Below are 21,701 nucleotides of genomic sequence, written 5' to 3' on the forward strand. Positions count from 1 at the left end.
ATAATTTAAAAAAAACAAAAAAAAAAATTTTAAAAAAGAAGAAGTCAATTTTGAAAAAAAAAAAAGAAAGAACAAAAGCTAAAAAAAAACATGTGGGGAAAGCTACAGTACTTTCCCCACGCGTTTTAGAGTTTCTTACTAGTTACATGACCCGCGCGATGTCAAACTTGGAATCCATGTCATTAAAAATCTGATAACTAAATAAAAAAATAACATTAACAAACTAAATTAAAAAAATATTAAAACAAAAAAACAAAAAAAAAGCAAAAAAAAAATTTAAATAAAAACAACAAAAAAAATTAAAAACGAAAAAGAAAAAAAAACAGCTATTAGTATATATTATTATTATTATATTATTATAATTATAATTATAATATATAAGTACAGGCGTGGGGAAAGCAACGCCTTTTAGGGTATTACTTAATAATTGTAATTGCAAATGCAATGGTGAGATGTGTAGCCGGCAAAAGGACATGCATAGGAAGGAATCTCTAAGACTTTCTCGAAAAAGAAAAATGGAGTTTTGTTTGGCTTCTCATTACTATCTTTTTTTTTTTTTTGACATGTGATTACTTTTCCAGTTCTGCCCTTTTCACCTCTTGGAAAAAGTGGCTTCGGATATCCACCACGTGATTCTTTTGTCACAAAGAGTATGGAATTGTGGTTGTGAATTGGCGAGGTGTCCATCGATGCCGACCACCATTCTTCATCTCTGAATTTGGCGGTGCACCAAATCAAAATGGATTGCAGGTCTCAATCATTAAAGTACGTTAATCATAGGAAACATTGCAGTATCACATGCTCTGTCTCAGATTATCAATTACTAGAGGCAATTGACCCATGAATATTGAAAATGTTCTGTTGGATAATCTGTCTCTAAAATAGAGGGTTGTGCGGATTGATGTGGCTTATCCAGATAGCTGTCTGCTTCTCTTTTACATGCTCTTGCACGGAAATGGAACGATTTTGTTAGATTGGGAATGGAAAGTCTTTTCTCCTCCATGATCATGATCTTTCATCCTGCCGACATAAAGGAAATAACTCTCACCCCCTCGTTCCTTTCCTTTGCTAATTAGAGGGTGGAGTAAAGCCTCTCTCCAGTGTTGCAGATGTGGAATTCCCCAGCTAACAGGAGGGGCTAATCGCCTTTCGGTTGTATTTAGAACAAAGCTCGTTCTGAGATTTCAAGGAACACACGTCCTCAAAATGACAATTTTATGCCAACAAGCCTCAACAAGTCTTGAATTCAGACCTCCACTTTGTCAAGGAAAAGAAGAAGAAAAAAACATAACATCTTTAACATTACTGATCCTCGTACAATGTTAAGCATAATGTTGTATATCCGATGCAATGAAAATACTTACTCCTGCTGTAGTTCTAAAAGCTGAAATCTTTAAAATACTACAAAAGCAACCCAAATTTGTGAAGATTTTCAGCAGTTAATACTTTTAACTATTCCCTACCAAAAGATAGTCTAGCTATGTGCGTCAATCAGTCTATATTTGCAAGCTTCTTTCCCCGGAAAAGGTATCGAAGCACAGCAATGGTAATATCCGTTGTCATCATACACAAAGCGCTGTGAAAGATGTGCTTCGGGGATAACATACTCCCCCCAATCCTCTGATCGGAACTGCTTCAATATGCCCCTTGCATCAAAGGAATCATTCTTGCTTTGTCTCTTCCTGAGATTTTCAGTTCATCATATATTAGAAATACCAAACAGAAAAACAAAAGACAAATAAAAACTAGATACCAAGTAGGCCAAGAAAAAAGGGTAAATCATTAATAGGTCCATGGGATTTTACTAAAGATTTAGACTTCAGTTCCCAACCTTTTAAACTCTATTCTTTGATCCCAAAGAAGTTGAAATAATTGGCAGAACAGAATATGGTTGGGGGGGGGGGGGGGGCGCTGATGTTTTACTGCATCATAAAAATGTAACTAAAGAACAAATTTTGAAGTTTCAACACTTAGAAACCACGTCTAATGATGAACACAGATAGCACATGGACTGGTAAAAATTAATTTTACCCAGAGAAAATGCAAAACGAGCAAAAAGAAATAAAATCAGTACCCTTTCCTGTTCCTTGCGTTCATCACCGTGGCATGCAACTGCATTTTAAGGAGACAACATAAATTGATATTAGTAGTTCCAAAACCAAACCTATATGAAATAACGGGAACATAGACTGAAACAACTACGCAACCCCACTGTGCATCAGGTCCAGTATGTTCAGGTTTAAGAGTGACCAAGTCTATTGTTGGACAATATTTAACTGAACACCTAGGAGCTAAGCAAGCATGCCATGATCGCTGCTTGAGAAAATACACCATTATGCTCTACTTGAAAGGTTAGAAAGCACTGTAGATAGCCAAAGAACATTTTTATTCCTCCAAATTTAACAGTGACATATAAGCATGACCATATGAGGTCAAAAGGTCAGTAACATACCTTTAACTTATGCTTAGCATCTTTCTCTAGAACAAGTCCAGCCTCAACAAATGCATCAATGATGACTTCTAAGAAAGCTAAGGAAATTCAAAAGAATCCTCCATTCAAGTGAAAGAAACACCTTAAAATCTAATGGAACTAAGAATCATTTTTTTTTCTCTTTCCTGTTATCTTTTTCCAGGTGCAGCAAACAGTGAAGTGGCACCAGATTATTGATGCTTACATAATTAGGATACGACATGCACGTAAAAGTCGGTCTTCACTCCCGATTTCTTCAACAGGAGCATATAGAACACGAGCTCTGGACAAAGACCCTCTCATGGTATCCTACCAAGGGATACGAGTATAAATTTTAGTAGGTAATAGCTGGCTTAAGGACATAATAGAAGGACATGAAGACAGCAATCCACCCATCACACTGATGTTAAATATGCCATCTTTTTTCAGAAGACAACCCACTAGAACTTCAAAGGATCTTACACTTATTTACCAAGGATGGAGATTGAGATTCGAGAGGCCAATGTATCCTACTGTGGATCCAAAAACAAGAAGAATCAATTCAAGACATATTCTACTTACCAGCCCTTTAAGCCTGATGGAGACAGGTCGATTATCCAAGGCATCAATCACTTTTGATGAGATACTCTAAACACACATGCAGTGATTTATTAGAACCACCATTAGATAATACCAACCTTATTTAACACAAACATACCTTTAGAACATCTGAAGCTGCGTTGACTCGCTCCTTGTTCCACAACTTCAACATGAGTACAGTCAAGTGAAATGTTGTAGGTTTAATGAATATTGTTTTGTCTATTCCAAAATCTGTCAAGTAACGCATAAATCAATAAGATTTCATTTAAGTATATGAGAGAAGGGAAAAAAGTGATTGCCAAAAGAAATAGAAGCAAATTAGTTTAGGTGAAATTGGCTAACAGTAAAGTAAGCATTTTATTTTCATCTTTATGTGTGACTAAGAATAAACAAATTGGAAGCAAGACTTTGAACACGGGAAAATGGATTATCAGCAATTTTATAGGGCCCAAAGTTTAAAAAGTGGGTATAGAACTATATGCTATTATAGGGGACACCAGGATAATCTCTGAATTAACCTGATGAACTTAAAACCTACCAGAAGCATTAGGCAACCTTCGTGGTTTAGGAGGATAACTAACAGAAGATATGCTAGTTAAATCCACTTTAACATGAGTGTCATCTTCAGCTTTAAGTTCAACAGCTTCATCATCTCCTTCAATTAGTTCTTGACCCTTATTTTTGATGTCTGAAGTGTCTTCATTATAATCACTTTCCACATTTGCATCTACAGAAACATAGTTAATTCCCAGTATGGAGTTCTGAAAATCAACTAGCTTATCAACCAATTCAGGGTATATTCCCAATGGAAGCGATACAAAGTGAGAGTAGTCGAGATTTGTTTTAATTGCCTGTGATTTCACACAGAAAAGAAAATATTAGTAATCTGTCAAGCATGTATGTTAAAAAAAAAAAAAAAAACAAATGAAGCGCTCCAAAAAATACCATATGCTTTTTGTGCGAGATTTTTAGATGGAAACAAGGAGAGGAAAAAAAAAGATGTGTGTCGCCTGCATCCAATGACAGATGCCAAAACTTGACATTAACTAGCGAAGCACACCTTTTACAACCCACATACTTTTCTCTCCTCAACAATCAACATCGCATTTACCAGACTACTATATTGATTGCATTTGTTCACTACAGCACATTCATGTCAGTCATGAACTTCTAGAGTAATTAAAAGAAAAGTTAACCATCAAACTAGGTGTCAAATGATAATGGAATGACTTGAAGGAACAAGTGAATTTTTTGAACCCACAATGACTTGTAACTGACCTCATCAATAATAGCTTGTATCTTTTCTGAAGCTCTTGTCACACAATCAGTTGAAATGCCTTCAATGACTGCAGAGGATAACATGTCAAGTAGTGAACAATCACAGCCAAAGTTGTGGTCACCACGTTCAAATGTATTGATCAAAATTGTCAAATTCAAGCATTAACATATTAGCACAGGTCATGATACCATCTTGGAAGACATGGTAACACCCCTGAAGTTTCAAAGTGACAAACTGGCTGTAACATTTGCTTACAAGCAAGACAATTACTTTCAATCAGGAAAGCTTACCAATTGATTCTTCATTCTTTGATGATGGAAAAACAATCTTAACAGCCATCTCCTCTTCAATCCTTTTTTGAGCAGATCCTCTGAGTAGGGAGCTTATAAGTACAGGTGAATATGGATGTAACTTATGTTCAAATTAAAGATAGAAGAAAAAAAAAGTTAAGCTGAAATTCATACACTTTTCCTATAATGAATCGAATCAGAGCAGCATCCACCTTCAAAGCAAAACACAGAAATGAGATAAAAAAAATAAAAACATGAGAGAAAACAACAAGATAGCAATAATTACTGGATGATTAAGGTGTTCGCAGGTAGATAGTACTTAATAACATAATTCACAATGGGCTTCACAAGGTCTAAGCGTCATATCTTTACCGTATTTAGGTTTCATTTTAAAGTTTGCAGCAGTTGGAAATGATAGAGATGATTAATACAATCTTCAAATGGGTAACAAAGTTTTCCAGCTACAATGCAAAATCTTGGAAAGCCAGAGTCTAGCAACATGTATCAAGGAATTTGAGAAATAGAAGAGAAATGGACCATGTACAATGCAGTAATATCAAGGTGAGTAATAGAATAAGAATAACACATAAGATCAAAGTTGAGAGAAGCCATTAAAGAACTACTGTGAAGACTACAGGAGGGTTAGGGAAGAAATCTATACTTAATCTCAACATTGCACCATCAGATATTCTATGCAAGACAGGATACTTTTTGTAACAGCACATTCTACGAGGCAGTTTCCTAAGAAAGCAAGACATGCACTAATAAAAAGAAAACTAATGAGTGAGAACTAAGGCAACGGTTATTCATGTTTATTCAGATCAAATTCCTTGCATGAAAATACAAGCAGATGAAAAGTCCCACTTCAAAATGAGAGAGCATACCGTGTGTAAACTATTTAAACTTGAACGAGTAAAAAGCTACCTGAAGCGAAAGTGAATGCTTCTCAGCAGAAAGCATGGGCTCAACACAATCATCCAGCACACAAGAGCTGATGGTTGAGTCAGAATTATCAGTCACCACTTGAGCAACCTTTATCAGTTCTTGAACATGATGTCCATCTTCTGACTCATTTGCAACATCTTTGACCAGGGATTCTGCAGATTTACATTAAATAACTCATAAGGAACACCAGAGTGCAGATCGTTTAAGACAAACAATTAGTAACGCCAAGCATATACTCTAACAAACACAACGTCTTGAAACAGACTGCTTTGTTGACAAAGGCCGATCCATGGTCAACTATCAGCTGAGAAGCAATAAGGTCCATTTAGTAGTAAAAAAGTATCAGCTTTATGGTTTATTGTTGTAGCAAGAATTATATATCAATAAGAAGAAGAAAAGAGCGTATAATGGCATGCAGCATTGAAATTGCTCATAATACTTGAAAACAAAATGGTTAGTCTTGTAATTAAATAATGAAGAAGAATGGTTTCAGAAGTCATGAAAAGTGTATTAAAGAGGAAAGAAAAACAAACCTCCAATATTAGAAGAAGAAGAAGAGACAGAGACAGAGACGGGTCTCCATTGAAATTGACCAATACCAGCTGCTTTGTGCTGCTGCTTCTTCTTCTTGTAATTCTTGTTCTTATCCATCACAGAATTATCCTTGCCAACCCCACTAATCCTCTTCTTGTTATTTAATTAACAACACACAACTTAAAATTACTATTGTTGTCATATAAACATTAAAAACAGAACAACAAAAGAGAAACAACAAACCTCAAAGTAAGTAAGTGACTTCGATTTCAGATATGATGTGAGAGCGCAGTCAACTCTGTTTCCCAGGTAACAAATTCAAATCTCCTCTTCTACTATCAACACTGACAAGAAGAGACACCACCCGCTGCAGCTGCTAGCAATCACTCGTCGCAATCTTCTTTGTTCTTGTTTTTGCACAGGTCGTTCCTCTCCTTTTCTTTTATGTTACCATAGATTCGTCAATAACCCAATCCAACCCCTCTGTTGTTAAACTTTTCCAAAGTATACCCACCCTAGTTCCATCATTAACCTTAATCACGACAGGGTCTCCTTTTTCTTCAAACCACTCATCTTAGAAAGTAACATCACTTGCATTCATTTTAGAAACATGCCCTTTGATTTCATTAGTCAAGTAAACCGAAAGACATCATTTTTTATTGTTGTCTTCACTAAACAAATGTATACACACGCAACCTTTTATTCACTAAACAAATTCACATTTTATCTTGTCGTCAACATTTTTATACATTGTATCAAATGCGTACCAAAAGAGTTCATACATAATATACGCAAGGACCCATGCACAAAACTACCCATTGATAAGGTAGCACCCTCACTTCACTTTGTTTGGAAACCTGCTACCCAAGCTGTCTTTCTTTCTCATTTAAAAAATAATTTATTAATTGTTAACGAGTATAACTCAATGAATAAATAAATTAATAAGCACGAGAAACTTTAAAGAGTTTTTACCATTTAAGCCCAACAACTTTAAAGAGTTTTCAATTTTTATATCTTTGATTTATTCGTATGCTACCTTAAAGGCAATACATGTAGCATTTAGGTGGTCACAATTTCATACGAAACAAGTTCTCTTTTTCACATATCGATATGTGCAATTATGTCAACACATCAATTGGGCAAAACACACCATTCACTTTAATAGAACAAATCATTGTTCAATCTTTTAAAAGCATACTCTTAATTAATAATTATCATATGAAGTTTGCATTCAAACAATTAGGTTAGAATTCATATATCAATTCTATATATCAATCAAACATTTAAGAGAATTCTACATATAAAAACATATTAAACAAAAGAATTTATGCATACCTATTAGTTTAATCACTCACTTTAATCTCTAGCCCATTTTTCTTTGCTTTTTCTATTCCTTTCCTTTCCTTTCCTCACCTATCACAATCTATCATTGATTTACTTTTTAGCAATTCTATTCAATCCAGGCTTAAATACTCTACAATTTGCTCTTGGGATGCATAATTTTTTATTGTTAGTTTGTAGGAATGATGTTTAGCTTTTAGGTTTGAGAAGTGGAGGGAAAAAATGAAGATAATGAAAATGATAATAAGAGAAGAACATCCCTCATTGCTTTTTAACACTTCAAAAGCATGACAAAGCAGAAATTATCTCACGAGCAAAAATTATCATACTTTACTTACTTAGATTGGCTAATTGCATTTTAAGCCTTCCTTTTTCTTTTGTTTTATATTTTTCATCCCCTAACTTTCTTTCACCATATGTTATTTGACATTTAGTTATCTTCTCATTTATTTTACATTATTTAATCTATTTATACTTTACTATTTTTATAAATTATGATACATTCACTAATTATAGCAATGCAATTTTAGAGTGTTACAATTGTCTTCCTTTTAAGATTTTTCCCCAGATTTATGTATTTGTATCTCTAAGCCATTCTCAAGCTTATAAGTCTCTTCATTTTTAGAATGGTTTCTCGTAATATTTTCACAGTAGAGACCTTATTCTTAATCCTTTTGATCTATAAAGCTAATATCTTTACGGGTTCATAATGGTTGTCTTGGAGTTCAAATGATTATATTGGTAAAACATGGGATAAATCTGAATGACGCTTTTTCAGCATCGACACATGAAAAATATTATGATTTTTTGGCTAGTTCAAGATGCAATACTAATTTGTATGCTAGTGGTCCAACCTTTTCTAAAATCTCATACAAACCTATATATTTAGAGCTTAACTTCCATTTCTTTCCATATCTTATATTATGTTTCCATAAGATATTATCAAGAACACCTCATCGCCTACTTTATACTTAATATCCCTACATTTCAAGTTAGCGTATGACTTTTATCTATTGCTTGCAAATTTTAATTTATTTTTTATCACTTAAACTTTCTCTACAATATGTTACACTAACTCAGATCCCAATAACTTAACCTTAATTTCATTCTAACATAGAAGAGTCTTATATTTCCTATGGTATAGTGCCTCATAGGTGGCCATATCAATTCTGGATTAAAAACTATTGTTATATGCAAAGTCCATCAAAGGTAAATGCCAATCACAACAACCATTGAACTCACTTACAAATAGTCTTAGGCTTCGTTTGCACCGCGTTCCCAAAAATTTTGAAATTATTTTTATGCTAAAAATAATTATTTTTATGTTTTCAGATCTTTTTAGTGTGCTGATGTCAAAAATAATTTTTTAAAAATAGAAAAATATTGTTTTGATACATTTCTAAGCAAAAAAACACTTGAAATCGCCATCGCTACCACAATCCCAAACAAACCCTTAATATATCTTCAAATACTTAAAGTACTCTCTTTGATTGCTTATATATTCATGGCTGAACTACAATCTAAACTAGTCTTCAATATCCTCTATAAGCTTATCAACAATTACGAAGTAAACCTCATATCCCTATCCAACATTATAGATAATAGAATTCCATATAACCTCATGATTTATTTACTTACATATAACTCTATAAGTCTATTTAGAGAATGGTCAACTTGAATTGCTATAAAATATGTAAAATTAGTCAACTTATCATAAATCACTTAAATGGCATCATGATTCTTCTAAGTACAAGTTATTTTTGTTACAAAATCTATAGCAACTCTCCTCCACTTCCAGTCAAGAATGTAAAGTGATTGTAGAACTCTAGAAAGACATGGATGCTCAGCTCTAACTTGTTGATATACCAAATATATATACAAAAATTCATTTATATCCTGTTTTATTCCCTTCTACTAATAACTCTATTTCAATATTTGATACATTTTAGTACTACTAAATGCATAGTATAAAATAAACTATATGCTTCTTCTAAAGTCTCTTTCTTTAACTCATCCATTTCTATAACACATAACTTGTTAAGATACCATTCTCTTTTAAACTATAATCAATATGGTTCTCTTTCTTTACTTCACCTATTATTTTTATGACCTTGTATGTCTACCTTGTTCTTCTTGGATTCTATTTATCAATCTTGGTTTTGCATTCAAGTGAGCTAGAAGCACACCCTTGTTATTTATTAATTGTCAACCCTACTTAAAAAGCTTTTAATTTAACAATAAAGATAGAGGTTATTAATACACGAACCCCAAAATACCTTGAACTTTTCAACTAAATGTGTCAGCTATAATATTGGCTTTACCTAGATGATAATTTATGCTAAAATCATAATCTTTCAATATTTCTAACCACTATAATTGCCTCAAATTCAATCTTTCTAGGTTATTAAGTATTTTAAGTTTTTGTAATCCATAAATATCTAACATTTCTCTCTCTATATATAAATAATATCTCCAAATCTTGAATGTAAACACCATAATAATGAATAAAAAATAAATATTTTAAATGTCTCTATAATTATAATAATCTTGATCTTTAAGGTTTCAACTTGTATATATCTCATTATCTTTAGTCCCATCTAGGACAATACCCAAACACAATAAAACTCCACTATGCACTTGTATCAACTTCCTTTGTCAGGGAACAAAATAATTACACACATAAATCGTAACCAGCAGATATGTATCCCCGGGCTGAGATAGAGCCTACATACCATGAAATAATGACTCATATATCGGAACTAACATTTTCCTCTATAAACAAACTTCATATGCTTCACAAAAGCATCTTTAGAATTAGCTTCTTGTTTTCCAGCTCTTTGTTTGTTTTTGCTTTTGCTGTTGTTTTCTTCTTCTTTTCTTTTATAGGTTGGGGGAGGGGGTGGTGTTGTGGGGGTTTTTAATTTAGAACAACCAATACAGAACATGTGATACAAACCAGGAAACAATCTTAGTTTAAGATAGTTGACAAATTTGGATAACGAAGTTAATAATAACATGACGTGATTTGAGCAGCTAAATTTGCTTGTTGATTAAGATATTCCATGATCCATGCTTACCGGATTTGCATACGAAGAGCATTGCCAGAGAGCAAGTTTGCTAGCCCAACAGAAGATGGAGTTGCTTCGTTCGTTGTTTAACTTCATTAAGTGTCCAGCCTGCTTGCTACATACATGAATGTTCTTCTATCGGTGCTTATGATTTTCTTTTCAGCTGTAATTTGTGATTATTTCCTTTGGGATTAATTGTTCTTTCCATTTCAAATACAAAATAAATAAAAAGGAAAGTTAGTTCTAAGAGATTATCATTATAGCATGGCATGTTTAACTGTGATTTTTGCAGCTATCATTATAGCATAGCATGTTTAATTCTGATTTTTGCAGCTAATCTTGATTCCCTTGAAATTGAGGAAAGGGAAAACCAGGTGATGCCCTGCATAGACATTCCACTTTTCGATAGCGCAACGAAAACAGTGATTGCTTGTTCTATATAATTAACACAAAAGGAAATCTGACAAATAGTTTTGATAATGGATCTACAATATTTTACCATGTTTCCACTTTCGATTTGATCTTAACTGGAGGCAGAGAGAAGGTTTCGCTTTCCTGCGAGTATAGATCAATCTCACCTAGAGGCTATGGATCAGAAAAATAGTACGCAAGTGCTTTAGGATCTTGCACATATCTTCTACGATACAATTAACTGGCAAGACTGATCGCTTCATCTTCCTCATGCCCCCATGTTTTGACGAGTTGAAAAGCATGCATCTGGACTTCACCTTTCACTTTCAATTCTCAGAATAGTTATGTACTGCACATTTTGCACCAGAAATCCAATATAAAGTCCCCGCTACAGATCAAAATTAATCGCTTGCATTTTGTGACAAACTCCCACTTTCCTTGTTGGTACGTGTCACACGCCACAATTTCAAGACCCCGTCGAGACTTCCAGTGCAAATCGTGCAACCATCTTCATTATCATCCTCTAATCGCCCCAAAAATGCAGTAACACACCTAATAGGTCCTCTATGCCCCACTAAAACTGCTAGGCATGTGTGTTGTCCAACTGAATCTCTCACCCAAACCCTACTGGTTGAATCAGCTGAGCCACTAATCACATATTTTGACACGTTGGCCATGCACATTATTGCATGTGTGTGACCCTGGAGGGCACCACCGTATTGTAATTGACCTGGGAACCATCCCTTAAGCCAATAATGAATGTAACCATCAGTGCAACCACCATACAGCACCCCGTTGTCTGAGGTTAGGGTTAGGGTTCTTACAGGTGAGTGCTTGGAAGAGAGGGTTACAGTGAGCGAATGGGGCCATTCCCCACTACAGAAGTTGCGCCGCCAAACTCTGATTGAGGCATCGTCGGAGGCGGTGTAAAGGATACCATCATCGGCCACAACAACGGCATTGACGGGCTCTAAATGCGCTTGGATGGTCTCAATGCATTTGAGGTCTGATATTCTCCATACCTTCACTGTCCTATCAAGGGAAGCTGAATATATGATGTCATCAGAAAGGTTGATTGCTAATGATGTTATTGGCCCCACATGCTTCATCTGTTACATTTAACATCAACAAAACCAATTACTTGGCTAATCATATGTATGTGAACGGAACATTCATGTTTTTGTTTTAAATAATCAACAACATTCCGTTGACCAACCTTTTAACTAGAATATTTTCAAGCTAGTATTACTTATCATCATATTAATCCTCAGATTAAAGTACTGGTTATTAATTGTTTCTTAAAATTACTATAGACAGTATTTATGACAAAGAATTTCTCTTATTCAAGCACAATGTGGAACTTGGGGACATGAAAACTACCCCAAATTAAGGACCAAAGTAAACGATCGTTCTAAATGGAAAACATTTTACTCAAAAGAGATAAGGAAGACGAAATTTCGAAACTATGTTATTTCATTAATTATCTTCTAAATAACTCAAACTCTAAATCTTGTAGCAAAAACCCTGTAGAAATCATTTTACACACTCTAAAGTCATTATGCATTGCCAGTGCAATGACTTATGTGTCATTCGAAGAAAAAAAAAAATGAAAGGCCTAAGGGTAGTTTTGTTTAGTTTGGGTTTTTTTTTTTTTTTTTTTTGCATGACGCGTAGTTGTTATTTGACTAGTATGTGTGATATTTTTATTTATTAATAACAGTTAAATAATTTAATTACCCTTCATATCAATCTTTTTACAATGTCAGTAAAGGGTTTTTAAGTCTTTTTTATTTTTTAAAATACAATAAAAATATATCTTTGTCCTTGAAATAAATAAATAAAACATGTATTCAAGAGCTTTTTGGTCTTTTCACTCAGGTTTCTTTATAAATTCTAGAACCATCAAGGGTAATTTGGCCTTTTTAAGTTAATTAATTAACATTAAAATTTTAAAAGTTGTTGGTGTATGGGAGGTGGTCACGCCCTTTTTACACGGAATATATATCGTCTCCTGTTGGACCAACATGCCCTTCTACCATATCGTTGGAAGCACCTTCACATCCTTTTTTTTCTGGTGTGACGCGTGTCGGTGGAGGTGGGGTAATTTGTTACTAGTGAGCCTTTTTTCTCTCTCTCTTCTCCCTAAAAAAATATAGTTTAGTCCTCTTTAATTTTGGTATTTCAATTTCAGTCCTTATTCTTTTGATTTATATTTTTTTTGTTCTTGGTCCTTTTATAAAATTTTTATTTATTTTTTATTAAATGCTTCAATTCATATTTGTCATGTATTATTTTTTTCAAATTCCGTTCTTATTCTTTTGATTTTAATTTTTTTTTCCTAGCTCTTTTGTAAAAAATTTATTGATTTTCAATTTCATTCTTCAATTAAAGTTTATGATCTATTTTTTTTTCAATTTGATCCTCGTTTTTTTTATTGTTTTTTCTTTTGTTGAAGTTATTTTTCATTTCAATTTAACCCTCCAATAAAAAGTTTTGGATTGCCCTCTGATTTATTTTTTATTTTGATTTTTACTCTTATTATTTTAATTGTCATTTTTTATTATCTTAGATCCTCCTTTTATGTAATTAATTTTTTTTTCTAATTTTATCTTTTTGCGTTTGATTTGCTTGTGATTGAGTTTCACGGGATTTCTCCATGTATGGTGCTTCCAGTCTAATAACATGGCTCATATGTTTGAAAAATTAACATGGGTTGACATCTTCTTTTTGGCTGATTTTCTCTTCTGATTTCATTGTTGAACTTTTTTTTTGAAAAAAAAAAAGAATGATTTTGCGATTTTCTTCAATTTCTTTTCTATTAAGTTATCTTGATTTCATGATCTAGATCACGGGTTTTATGGATTAACTTGGGTTGGCTCACCCCTTATTATCCAAGTTATATGTTTATCACACTATCTCAGGTTGATTCAGGCTGTTTTTTGTCTGATTTTGTGCATACAAAGGTATTTTTTCAAGTTATCTTGATTTTTTTTTGGCAAAAAAATTATTTTTTTTTTACTATCATTGCCTATTTTATATTGTCTAAAAAAAATAAAATCAACCTATTGAACCCAATCAGGGCTATAACCAGAGTCATTTATTTTTCTTATTTATTTTAAACATGTTTGTGGCACCTAGACTATCATTGCCCTTTTTTAAATTTTTTTATTCTAAATTTGGTTTTTATTTTAATTGATACTTTTTTAATGTCTTTTTTTAATTATTTTTTACTTTATGGGTCAATTAATATCCCTTCTCTATAATTTTTTAACATTTTGTTTATTTAGCTTTTTGTTGAATGGAGGCTTTTATTAAATTATTTTGCATGTATTTAATTTTTTTAAGATATTCTTCTTATTCATCTATAACTTTGTTTATGTTTTATATAGATGAAATTTATATTAAAAATAAAAATAGTTAATTTTAGATAGCATCTCTAATATATGCAACCTTGCATAATATTTTTTTTTATTTAATCAATTTCATGTATGTATCTATATTTATTATCATGTGATTGAATAAAAAATTAATTTTAATAAAAAAAATTAGTAAACACAACTGAGTAATTGTCTCATATTGTGAGATCAAATATTTTTAGATGACTCTTTTATTTATTTATTTACTTACAAAAATAGTTATTAATTTATTTAATTAAATGCTTGCATTAAGTTTTTGATTTACACTTAGAATTTTTTATGTAAAAAACCATGTCAAAAAAGCCTTCATATCTATTTTTTTCTCAATGAAAATTTAGAAATAACTCGCAAGGAGTGCAGGTCAAATATCTATTCATTTCTACATTTTGTGTTACTAGTAATGTTTTTTAAAGAATAATTATAAACAAAGAAGAAGATATATATATATATATATATAATATTCCTCTATGGGACACATATTACCGATAATATAAATGGTGAGACATTTTTCTCGTAGCTATCTTTACTATCTCTCATCTCACATTTTGTTGTGAACTGTAATAGTAAGATTTTTTAAAAAATTTAATTTTATCCTTGAATTTTTATTTTACACAACTGAGTCACTTTAAGCCCAAATTGGAGCCCAATTATTATTTTTTTTGGGTGGTGAGGGTTGAATTGAAAGAAAAGAAATTTAAGTGAAAAACAAGAGTAACATGGATAGCGACTCTGCAATGTGTTTGAAAAGTTTATTTTAGTCCCCAACCTTTTAAGTTATTAGGTAGTTAGTCCTTATAATTATTAAAATTTGCACTTTGAAACCATGCTTCATATCTCCTCTCTTTTTTTTTGTCCTTTTTCAGTAGAGAAGAAAGAGAGGGTCATTAGATTCTGATTTAAAGAGAGAAAATTATCGTTGACGACGATTCCAACCTCTAAAATGGTTGATTTTTGTGTCAAATTATTTCATATGATGAGGAGAGTTAAGGTTAAGTTTTTTTTTTACCTTGAAAACACCTAATAAAACATATTTGAACTTCGAAAGATTTTGGATTTCAGGTTGATTATGGGTTTTTGAGTTTTTAGAGGTCATGAATTAGTTAAACAAGATTTCAATGGTGTTTCCTAAGTGTTTTTAGGTAAACAATGAGTTGAAAATACAAGAGTCTTATGTGGCCGGATTTTGAACAATTATAGACAACACAATGATTTTTTTTTTTACAAAGAATAACGTGGACAACACATCGTCCACTCCCATTAACTTCAAAAAAAAATACCTGCATGCAAGCCCTTTCTTTATGGACTAGGCACTAGGCTTGGCTTACCAGACCCACAACACTTTGTCTTATTCTTTTCTTTTTTATTTCTTTTTTTTTTAAATTATTGCTTTTTAATATTTTTTCCATTTATATTTTGACTAATACCCATTTTCTTTGATTTGTTTTTGCTTATTTAGCCTTTATGAGATAATGATATTTTTATTATATTGAGTGTATTTAGTTTTTTATGAGATTAATGAGATTCATCTATAATCTTTTTATATTTTATATAGTTTTTTTATTTTATTCAATAAATTTTATGTGTGTTGATTTCTGTTACAAATTAATTTTCATAAATAAATTCATTAAATACAATCGAGTAAGTGATCCATATTATGATATTAAATATATTGATTTACATCTATATCTCAATTTTGTTAATTTTTTTGGTTATTATTAATAATTTTTTTTGGTTATTTATATAAATAATTATTAGTTTATTTAATTAAATGCTTACATGAGTTTTTTAATTTATACTTTGAAATATTAAGGATTTTTCAAAAAAAAAAATTACAATATAACACAAGTACTTATAGAAAGAGCAGTATAACTACTTCAAATTAATATCAGCCAATAATCATTACGTACCCTTTGAAAACATAAATGCACAGGATGGGGTATGCAGCAGGAAGAAGGTGAGGACATTTAAGATCAATTCTTAGCACAATATTTCATAGTTTGTGCTTGCATTTTCGGAGTCCACGTATTAGTTGCCCAACCACCATCACCGGTGGACCGAATTTTAATCTTGTGGATGTTCCCAATTCAGAATTAAAACCTAGTTTAATCCACACATCTCTAAACAATGACAACTCCAAGTCCTTGGTATAAATAAATCATGTAACTATTTAAGGTCTGGCGTGACAAAATAATTAATACTGTAGTACTGTCCTTAGTCTTACCTCCATCACCTCTTTCACATAATAAGCATAAATACATTAATTGTAATTAAGTTTTGATTTTTCTGGTCGGTGATAAAATTACACCTTAACGTTATATTCAGTTCACACAGTCGACCATGCAGCATGAGAAACAATAAATGAAATCATAAATATGTACCTAAAGGAAATCAGTTAAAATTACCATCTTATCTTTCCGGGCAATAAGGCTTCGGACATATCCGCCGGAGCTAGGAATCGTTGCCAACCGGATGTGTTTGAAAGCTCCATCCCATGTTCTCCTCCAAATTCGGATCTTGCCATCGGCATAGGCAGCATAAACCCTATCATGTGAGACTTGCAACGCAACAACCATGCGGGCCTTAGTCTTAAGTTGACCACACTCACTGAACTCAGGTAGTTTCCATAGCCGAATGATGTTGGTTGAAGAACCAGAATAGATAAGGCTATTTGACATTGCTATAGATAATATCTGGCCATCTCTTTTGAGGACTGAAGATAGGCACCTATAAGTATAATTAGTGCTTTCAGAGGTGGTGACAAGGTTATCAACAGGAGTGCAAGAGCCTTGACGAGGAGGAGAGGAGAATATTGGAGAGGTGTGGATGTTTGAATTAGTGCTTAGGCGAGGTGATGGGCTACAAGGAAAATGTGAGAATGAGGGTGCTTCTCCTATGGAGATGCTTCTCAGGAACTTGTGGGCTGCGGTTTCTCTTATTGCAAAAGATGGGTTCGGAGGTGAGTTCGGAGAGTCTAATGAGGCCATGATTTGTCCTTTGTTTTTGTCTCTCAAGGCAAATGCGAGTGCAGATATTGTGAGAAAGGATTCGTTTCGTCCATGGTATTGTAATATGGTTTCATGAATTAATTACTTTTGGTAGGAAAAGGTATTTAATGCAACATCAGCTGGGTCCTGAAGAAGAATTCCCCAGATATGTTTCACCTCTGCAAACCTAAAACATTTAAAGGCTTTTCCCTGGAAAATATTACTACGATTTTAATATGTAAGAATCACTCTCTTTTTTACAGTTCAAGATTGTTTTTGTAATTTGCTCATTAATCTCTCATTTAATCTAATTTTAGAAATGTTCAAGTTTGACTTGTGTTCTCCACAGGCGTAAGTTAAGTACGAAAGCTCGTTGTTTGTTTACAAAAATCAGTTAATTGTTTAAACTTTTTACTTATTTATTTGTAAATATTTGAAATAAACATTGGCCACGTGTTATTACTTCAACAAGAATTGTCCAATTAACAGCTGACACCTAGCATGGTCTCGTTTATAATGACAAATGTCGAGTGCGATGGAGATTATTTGCTTACTTGTCTGCTTTAGATATCACTAGTCAGTTTGTCCGCAATTCACTTCGGTTTAGATAATTATTTTTAATGTAAAAAAATAAATATATAAATACTATTAATATTTGTTTGTATTAAGAAAAGAATTTAATTATGAACTAAAAAGTTGGTGCATTTATATAGTAAAATAAAATAAAAATTATATGCATTAATAAATACAATAAAGAGTTATTCACATAACGTTGTGTATAAGATCTCGAGTTAATTTTTAACATAGTAGGACAATAAAACAATATTACGAGTACGTTTCACTATATCATGATTTTTTTTAATTAAAAAAAGTAAAGACATTGTTTACACTAAACAAAATAAATTTTAAATTGTATGTAAACGGTAAAAGAGCTATTAATGCTAATCAAATGCAAAGATAAACAAAATAATGAATCTCGTAAAAGTAAAAGATAGATAAGTATGATATTTGAACTCAATATTTCTCTCTAATTTACATGTTTTTTATATTATGTTAAAGGTTATTTTTTTTCTAACAAGAACAAATAATTCTTATTTTTATAAACACATCATGAAAATAAAGTTTATTTATATAAAACATAAAAGAAAAAAATATAGATAAATTAGAATAATATCTTTGAAATATTAAATACATAAAAAATAATTAATAAAAAACAATTGCTATTTAAAAAAGATGAAATCATTAATTTAAAACATATCAAAGAGAGTATTAATTTAAATATAGATACAAAATTAATGCAAACAAAAAATACATATATAAAAAAAGAAGGATGTTAATTAAAGATAAACAAAAGGAAAGAAAGAGGACAAGCACTCTTGGGCCTAGCCAATTAAGCCTGCATGTTTGGCCCCTTTTAAAAAGGCCACACGGGCGTGCATAGGCTCTTACACTATCAGAAATTTGACGAATACAAAGAGAATCACCGATGAAATTTTCCCATTAGTATATTACGATGAATTTTACCGATATAATTTTGTATCGCTATATCCATTGGTAAGCACCAACAGAAACATTTCGTTGGTATATATCGAGGGAATTGCATTGGAAAAGGAAGGAAGAAAAAATGCAGAAAAGTACAATGACGTGTAACATTTACCAACGACTTAAACGATGGAATAAGCCTGACGGTAAAGTTCGTCCATAAATATACAAACAAAAATAATCTCTCAGTATATATCGACAGAATTACAGAAGATATTATAGTGAGATTCAAAAAAACAAATCGTACGGTAACAGGACACTTTTTATGGAAAGAATGGCCGATGGAATTCCCGACGGAATAATTCTATAGGTAAATCCATCAGTAATATTTAATTTATGACTTTGTGATTGACTCTCCTCTCCACCTCCCCCATAACAATTTTAAATAATTTTCTCCTTCTTTTTTATGCATTTTGTTTTTCTGCAAATAGTCACCCCCCTCAATCTCAACACAATTCAACTTCCCATAACAAATTCAGTCACCACAATAATTGGTTTGTCAGCATTCGTGTTCTGATTCAAGTTTTATTGAGGATTCTCCACCTTAAATAAGCAAATCTACCCTTTTTTTTTATTTGAACACAATTTTTAAATGTCAATTTAATTTTTTTGCATATTTTTGTAGTATATGTATTTTGTTTAGGTGTTTACTTTTTTTTATAGTTTTTTCTCATACAATTTTATTGTATGAATTTATGATTTATACATATTATGGTTTGTTTTAGATTTTATAAAATTATATTTATTTGTAAATTGATGAAACTTATATCGAATTTTTTACTTTGGTGTTTTGTGATGAAATAAATAATGGCTTATTTAACGGGTTTGTGTTTATATTTTATCAATTTTATTACTGAGTTTTAATTTTCAATAAATATGTATAATTTTGAATTTATGTAGATATATAATTGATAATGAATTAAGAGAACTAATAAATAGATTGAATAAGATTGAGCCAAACATATATTTTTACAAATTTATATAGTTAATATAGTTAATTAATACATGTTGTCATCATTATTTAAATAAGTTTGATATAAGTAATGGATGATTATTCATGTATGTATCGAGATTCACCTCAGGGGTTGCAAAAGACGGATTATTGTAATGGGGTTCAAGGTTTTATTAATTATGCACTATCTAATCCGAGAAATATTAATGGAAGTGGTATTAAATGTCCATGTAAGAAGTGTAAGAATAAAAAAATTATTGATCCAGATATTATAACGATGCATCTTCTACAAAAAAAGATTTATGGAGAAGTATTTGTGTTGGTATGGATATGAAAAACCATATGTTCCTTACGATACCATGGTAGAGAGGATGGTTAATTTAACTTTTAGTGCTAGGAACGTGCATGGAGTTGTAAATGACAACAGTAATCTTTATAGGAATATGGTTATAAATATGATGGGAATGAACCAAGGTCATGTCAGTCAATGTCCAATTATAGATGAAGATCCTAATGTAGACGCGACAAGGTTTTTTTGATATTTTGAAAGATTCTAACAAACAATTATGGGATGGTTGCACAAATCACAGTAAATTATCGGTCGTTGCACAAGTGTTCACCATCAAGTTAAATCATGGGTTAAGTGAGGCCGGTTATGACATATTTATGCAATGGGCGAGAAGCAGTTTACCTAAAGAGAACAAACTGAAAAAGATCTTCTATTACGCTCAGTTCATGATGAAACCTGTTAGTCTAGGATACCATAAAATTAACATGTGTCCAAAATTAACATATGGGTATAAAACCCCTTAATCTAGGATAAAACCCCTTAGTCTAGGATACCATAAAATTAACATGTGTCCAAACTTCTGCATGTTGTACTACCTTAAAAATACTGAGTCGACCGAGTGCAGAACATATGGGCATTCTCAAAATAAACCCATAACTAGTAGGGGAAGGATTATTATCACACACAAAAAACTTAGATACTTCTCAATCACATTTAGACTGTAGAGGTTATTCATGTCACCAAAGACTACTGAGCACATGACATTGCACCAATCACATGATGTGGTGGATGGAGTGCTGGTGCACCCCTTTGATAATGAAGCCTGAAAAAAATTTAACAGTATGCATCCTCAGTTTTCAACAGAATCAAGGAATGTGAATTTTGGGTTATGTACAGACGAACTCAATCCATTTGAGTCATTTGTTGCTCCTTATTCTTGTTGGTCGATGATACTCATAATTTACAACTTACCACTAGGGATGTGTATGAGGTTGAAGTTAATTTTTTTTATCTACTGTCATACCTAATCCTAATAGTCTAGGTCAGAATAGAGATGTTTGTCTTCAACCGTTGATTGATAAGTTGAAATAGATGTGGTCATTCGGGGCTTTGACTTATAGTGTATTGTGGAAACAGAATTTTCTGATGAAAGCAGCTTTGATGTGGACTATCATGATTTTTCTGCTTATGGAATGGCTTCTGGTTGGAGCCCGCATGGAAAAATTGCATGTTCATATTGTATGGAAAATAACAATGCATTCATGTTAACAAACGACGGTAAAACATCTTTTTTTTACTACCACCAAAGGTTCTTTCCAACATATCACAAGTACATAAAGAACAATAAGGACTTCTTTGTTGGAAGAGTTGAAAGGGGTGTTGCACCGCCATTTCTTTCGGATGAGGAATTGTATGATGTGGTGTTAGAGTACAATGACATTGTGTTTGGTTTTCAATCCGATAAGCAAAAGTTTCCTGATTTTAGCTTAATCCATAATTGGGTTAAGTGAAGTATTTTCTTAAAGTTTTCTTATTGGAAGACTAATCTTCTCCGCCATAACCTTGATGTTATGCATATAAAAAAAAACGTATTTGAGAAT

The 21,701-nt window shown here is 32.1% G+C and overlaps 3 protein-coding genes across 7 annotated transcripts; all 3 read right to left on the reverse strand.

Annotated features, from left to right (window-relative positions):
• Positions 1–1,275: 1,275 nt before the first annotated feature.
• LOC133701088 (uncharacterized) lies at positions 1,276–6,760 on the reverse strand. Of its 5 annotated transcripts, none has more exons than XM_062124878.1 (13): positions 6,341–6,757; positions 6,097–6,245; positions 5,543–5,715; positions 4,793–4,830; positions 4,619–4,698; positions 4,328–4,395; positions 3,588–3,900; positions 3,168–3,280; positions 3,032–3,097; positions 2,689–2,779; positions 2,453–2,520; positions 2,075–2,112; positions 1,276–1,682 (listed from the first exon to the last, which is right to left on the reverse strand). In XM_062124878.1, exons 2-13 carry the CDS (start codon positions 6,212–6,214, stop codon positions 1,475–1,477), a joined length of 1,374 nt encoding a protein of 457 aa, XP_061980862.1. In that variant the 5' UTR covers positions 6,215–6,245; positions 6,341–6,757; the 3' UTR covers positions 1,276–1,474. The 5 variants fall into 5 exon arrangements, with proteins under 5 accessions (XP_061980862.1, XP_061980860.1, XP_061980863.1 ...); XM_062124876.1 differs by having other exon boundaries at positions 6,097–6,250; XM_062124879.1 differs by lacking the exon at positions 3,032–3,097 and having other exon boundaries at positions 6,097–6,247; positions 6,341–6,758.
• A 4,364-nt stretch (positions 6,761–11,124) lies between these two features.
• LOC133701555 (protein JINGUBANG-like) lies at positions 11,125–12,026 on the reverse strand. The gene has a single exon (XM_062125504.1). The coding sequence runs from the start codon at positions 12,024–12,026 to the stop codon at positions 11,319–11,321; it is 708 nt and encodes a 235-aa protein (XP_061981488.1). The 3' UTR covers positions 11,125–11,318.
• Positions 12,027–16,711: 4,685 nt separating this feature from the next.
• LOC133701556 (protein JINGUBANG-like) lies at positions 16,712–17,396 on the reverse strand. Its single transcript, XM_062125505.1, has one exon. It carries the CDS (start codon positions 17,315–17,317, stop codon positions 16,712–16,714), a length of 606 nt encoding a protein of 201 aa, XP_061981489.1. The 5' UTR covers positions 17,318–17,396.
• Positions 17,397–21,701: the final 4,305 nt, after the last annotated feature.

The sequence above is a fragment of the Populus nigra genome, chromosome 8, assembly GCF_951802175.1.
Source record: "Populus nigra chromosome 8, ddPopNigr1.1, whole genome shotgun sequence".
NCBI lineage: Eukaryota > Viridiplantae > Streptophyta > Magnoliopsida > Malpighiales > Salicaceae > Populus > Populus nigra.

Bases quoted from the DNA above. Each gene is read 5' to 3' on its own strand.
- LOC133701088 (XM_062124878.1), bottom strand. From the start codon at position 6,214: ATGGATAAGAACAAGAATTACAAGAAGAAGAAGCAGCAGCACAAAGCA. The intron at 3,281-3,587 runs GTAGGTTTTAAG...GTTACTTGACAG, and splicing joins AAGGTTGCCTAATGCTTCTG to ATTTTGGAATAGACAAAACA. The intron at 2,780-3,031 runs GTAAGTAGAATA...ATCCCTTGGTAG, and splicing joins CCATCAGGCTTAAAGGGCTG to GATACCATGAGAGGGTCTTT.
- LOC133701555 (XM_062125504.1), bottom strand. From the start codon at position 12,026: ATGAAGCATGTGGGGCCAATAACATCATTAGCAATCAACCTTTCTGAT.
- LOC133701556 (XM_062125505.1), bottom strand. From the start codon at position 17,317: ATGGCCTCATTAGACTCTCCGAACTCACCTCCGAACCCATCTTTTGCA.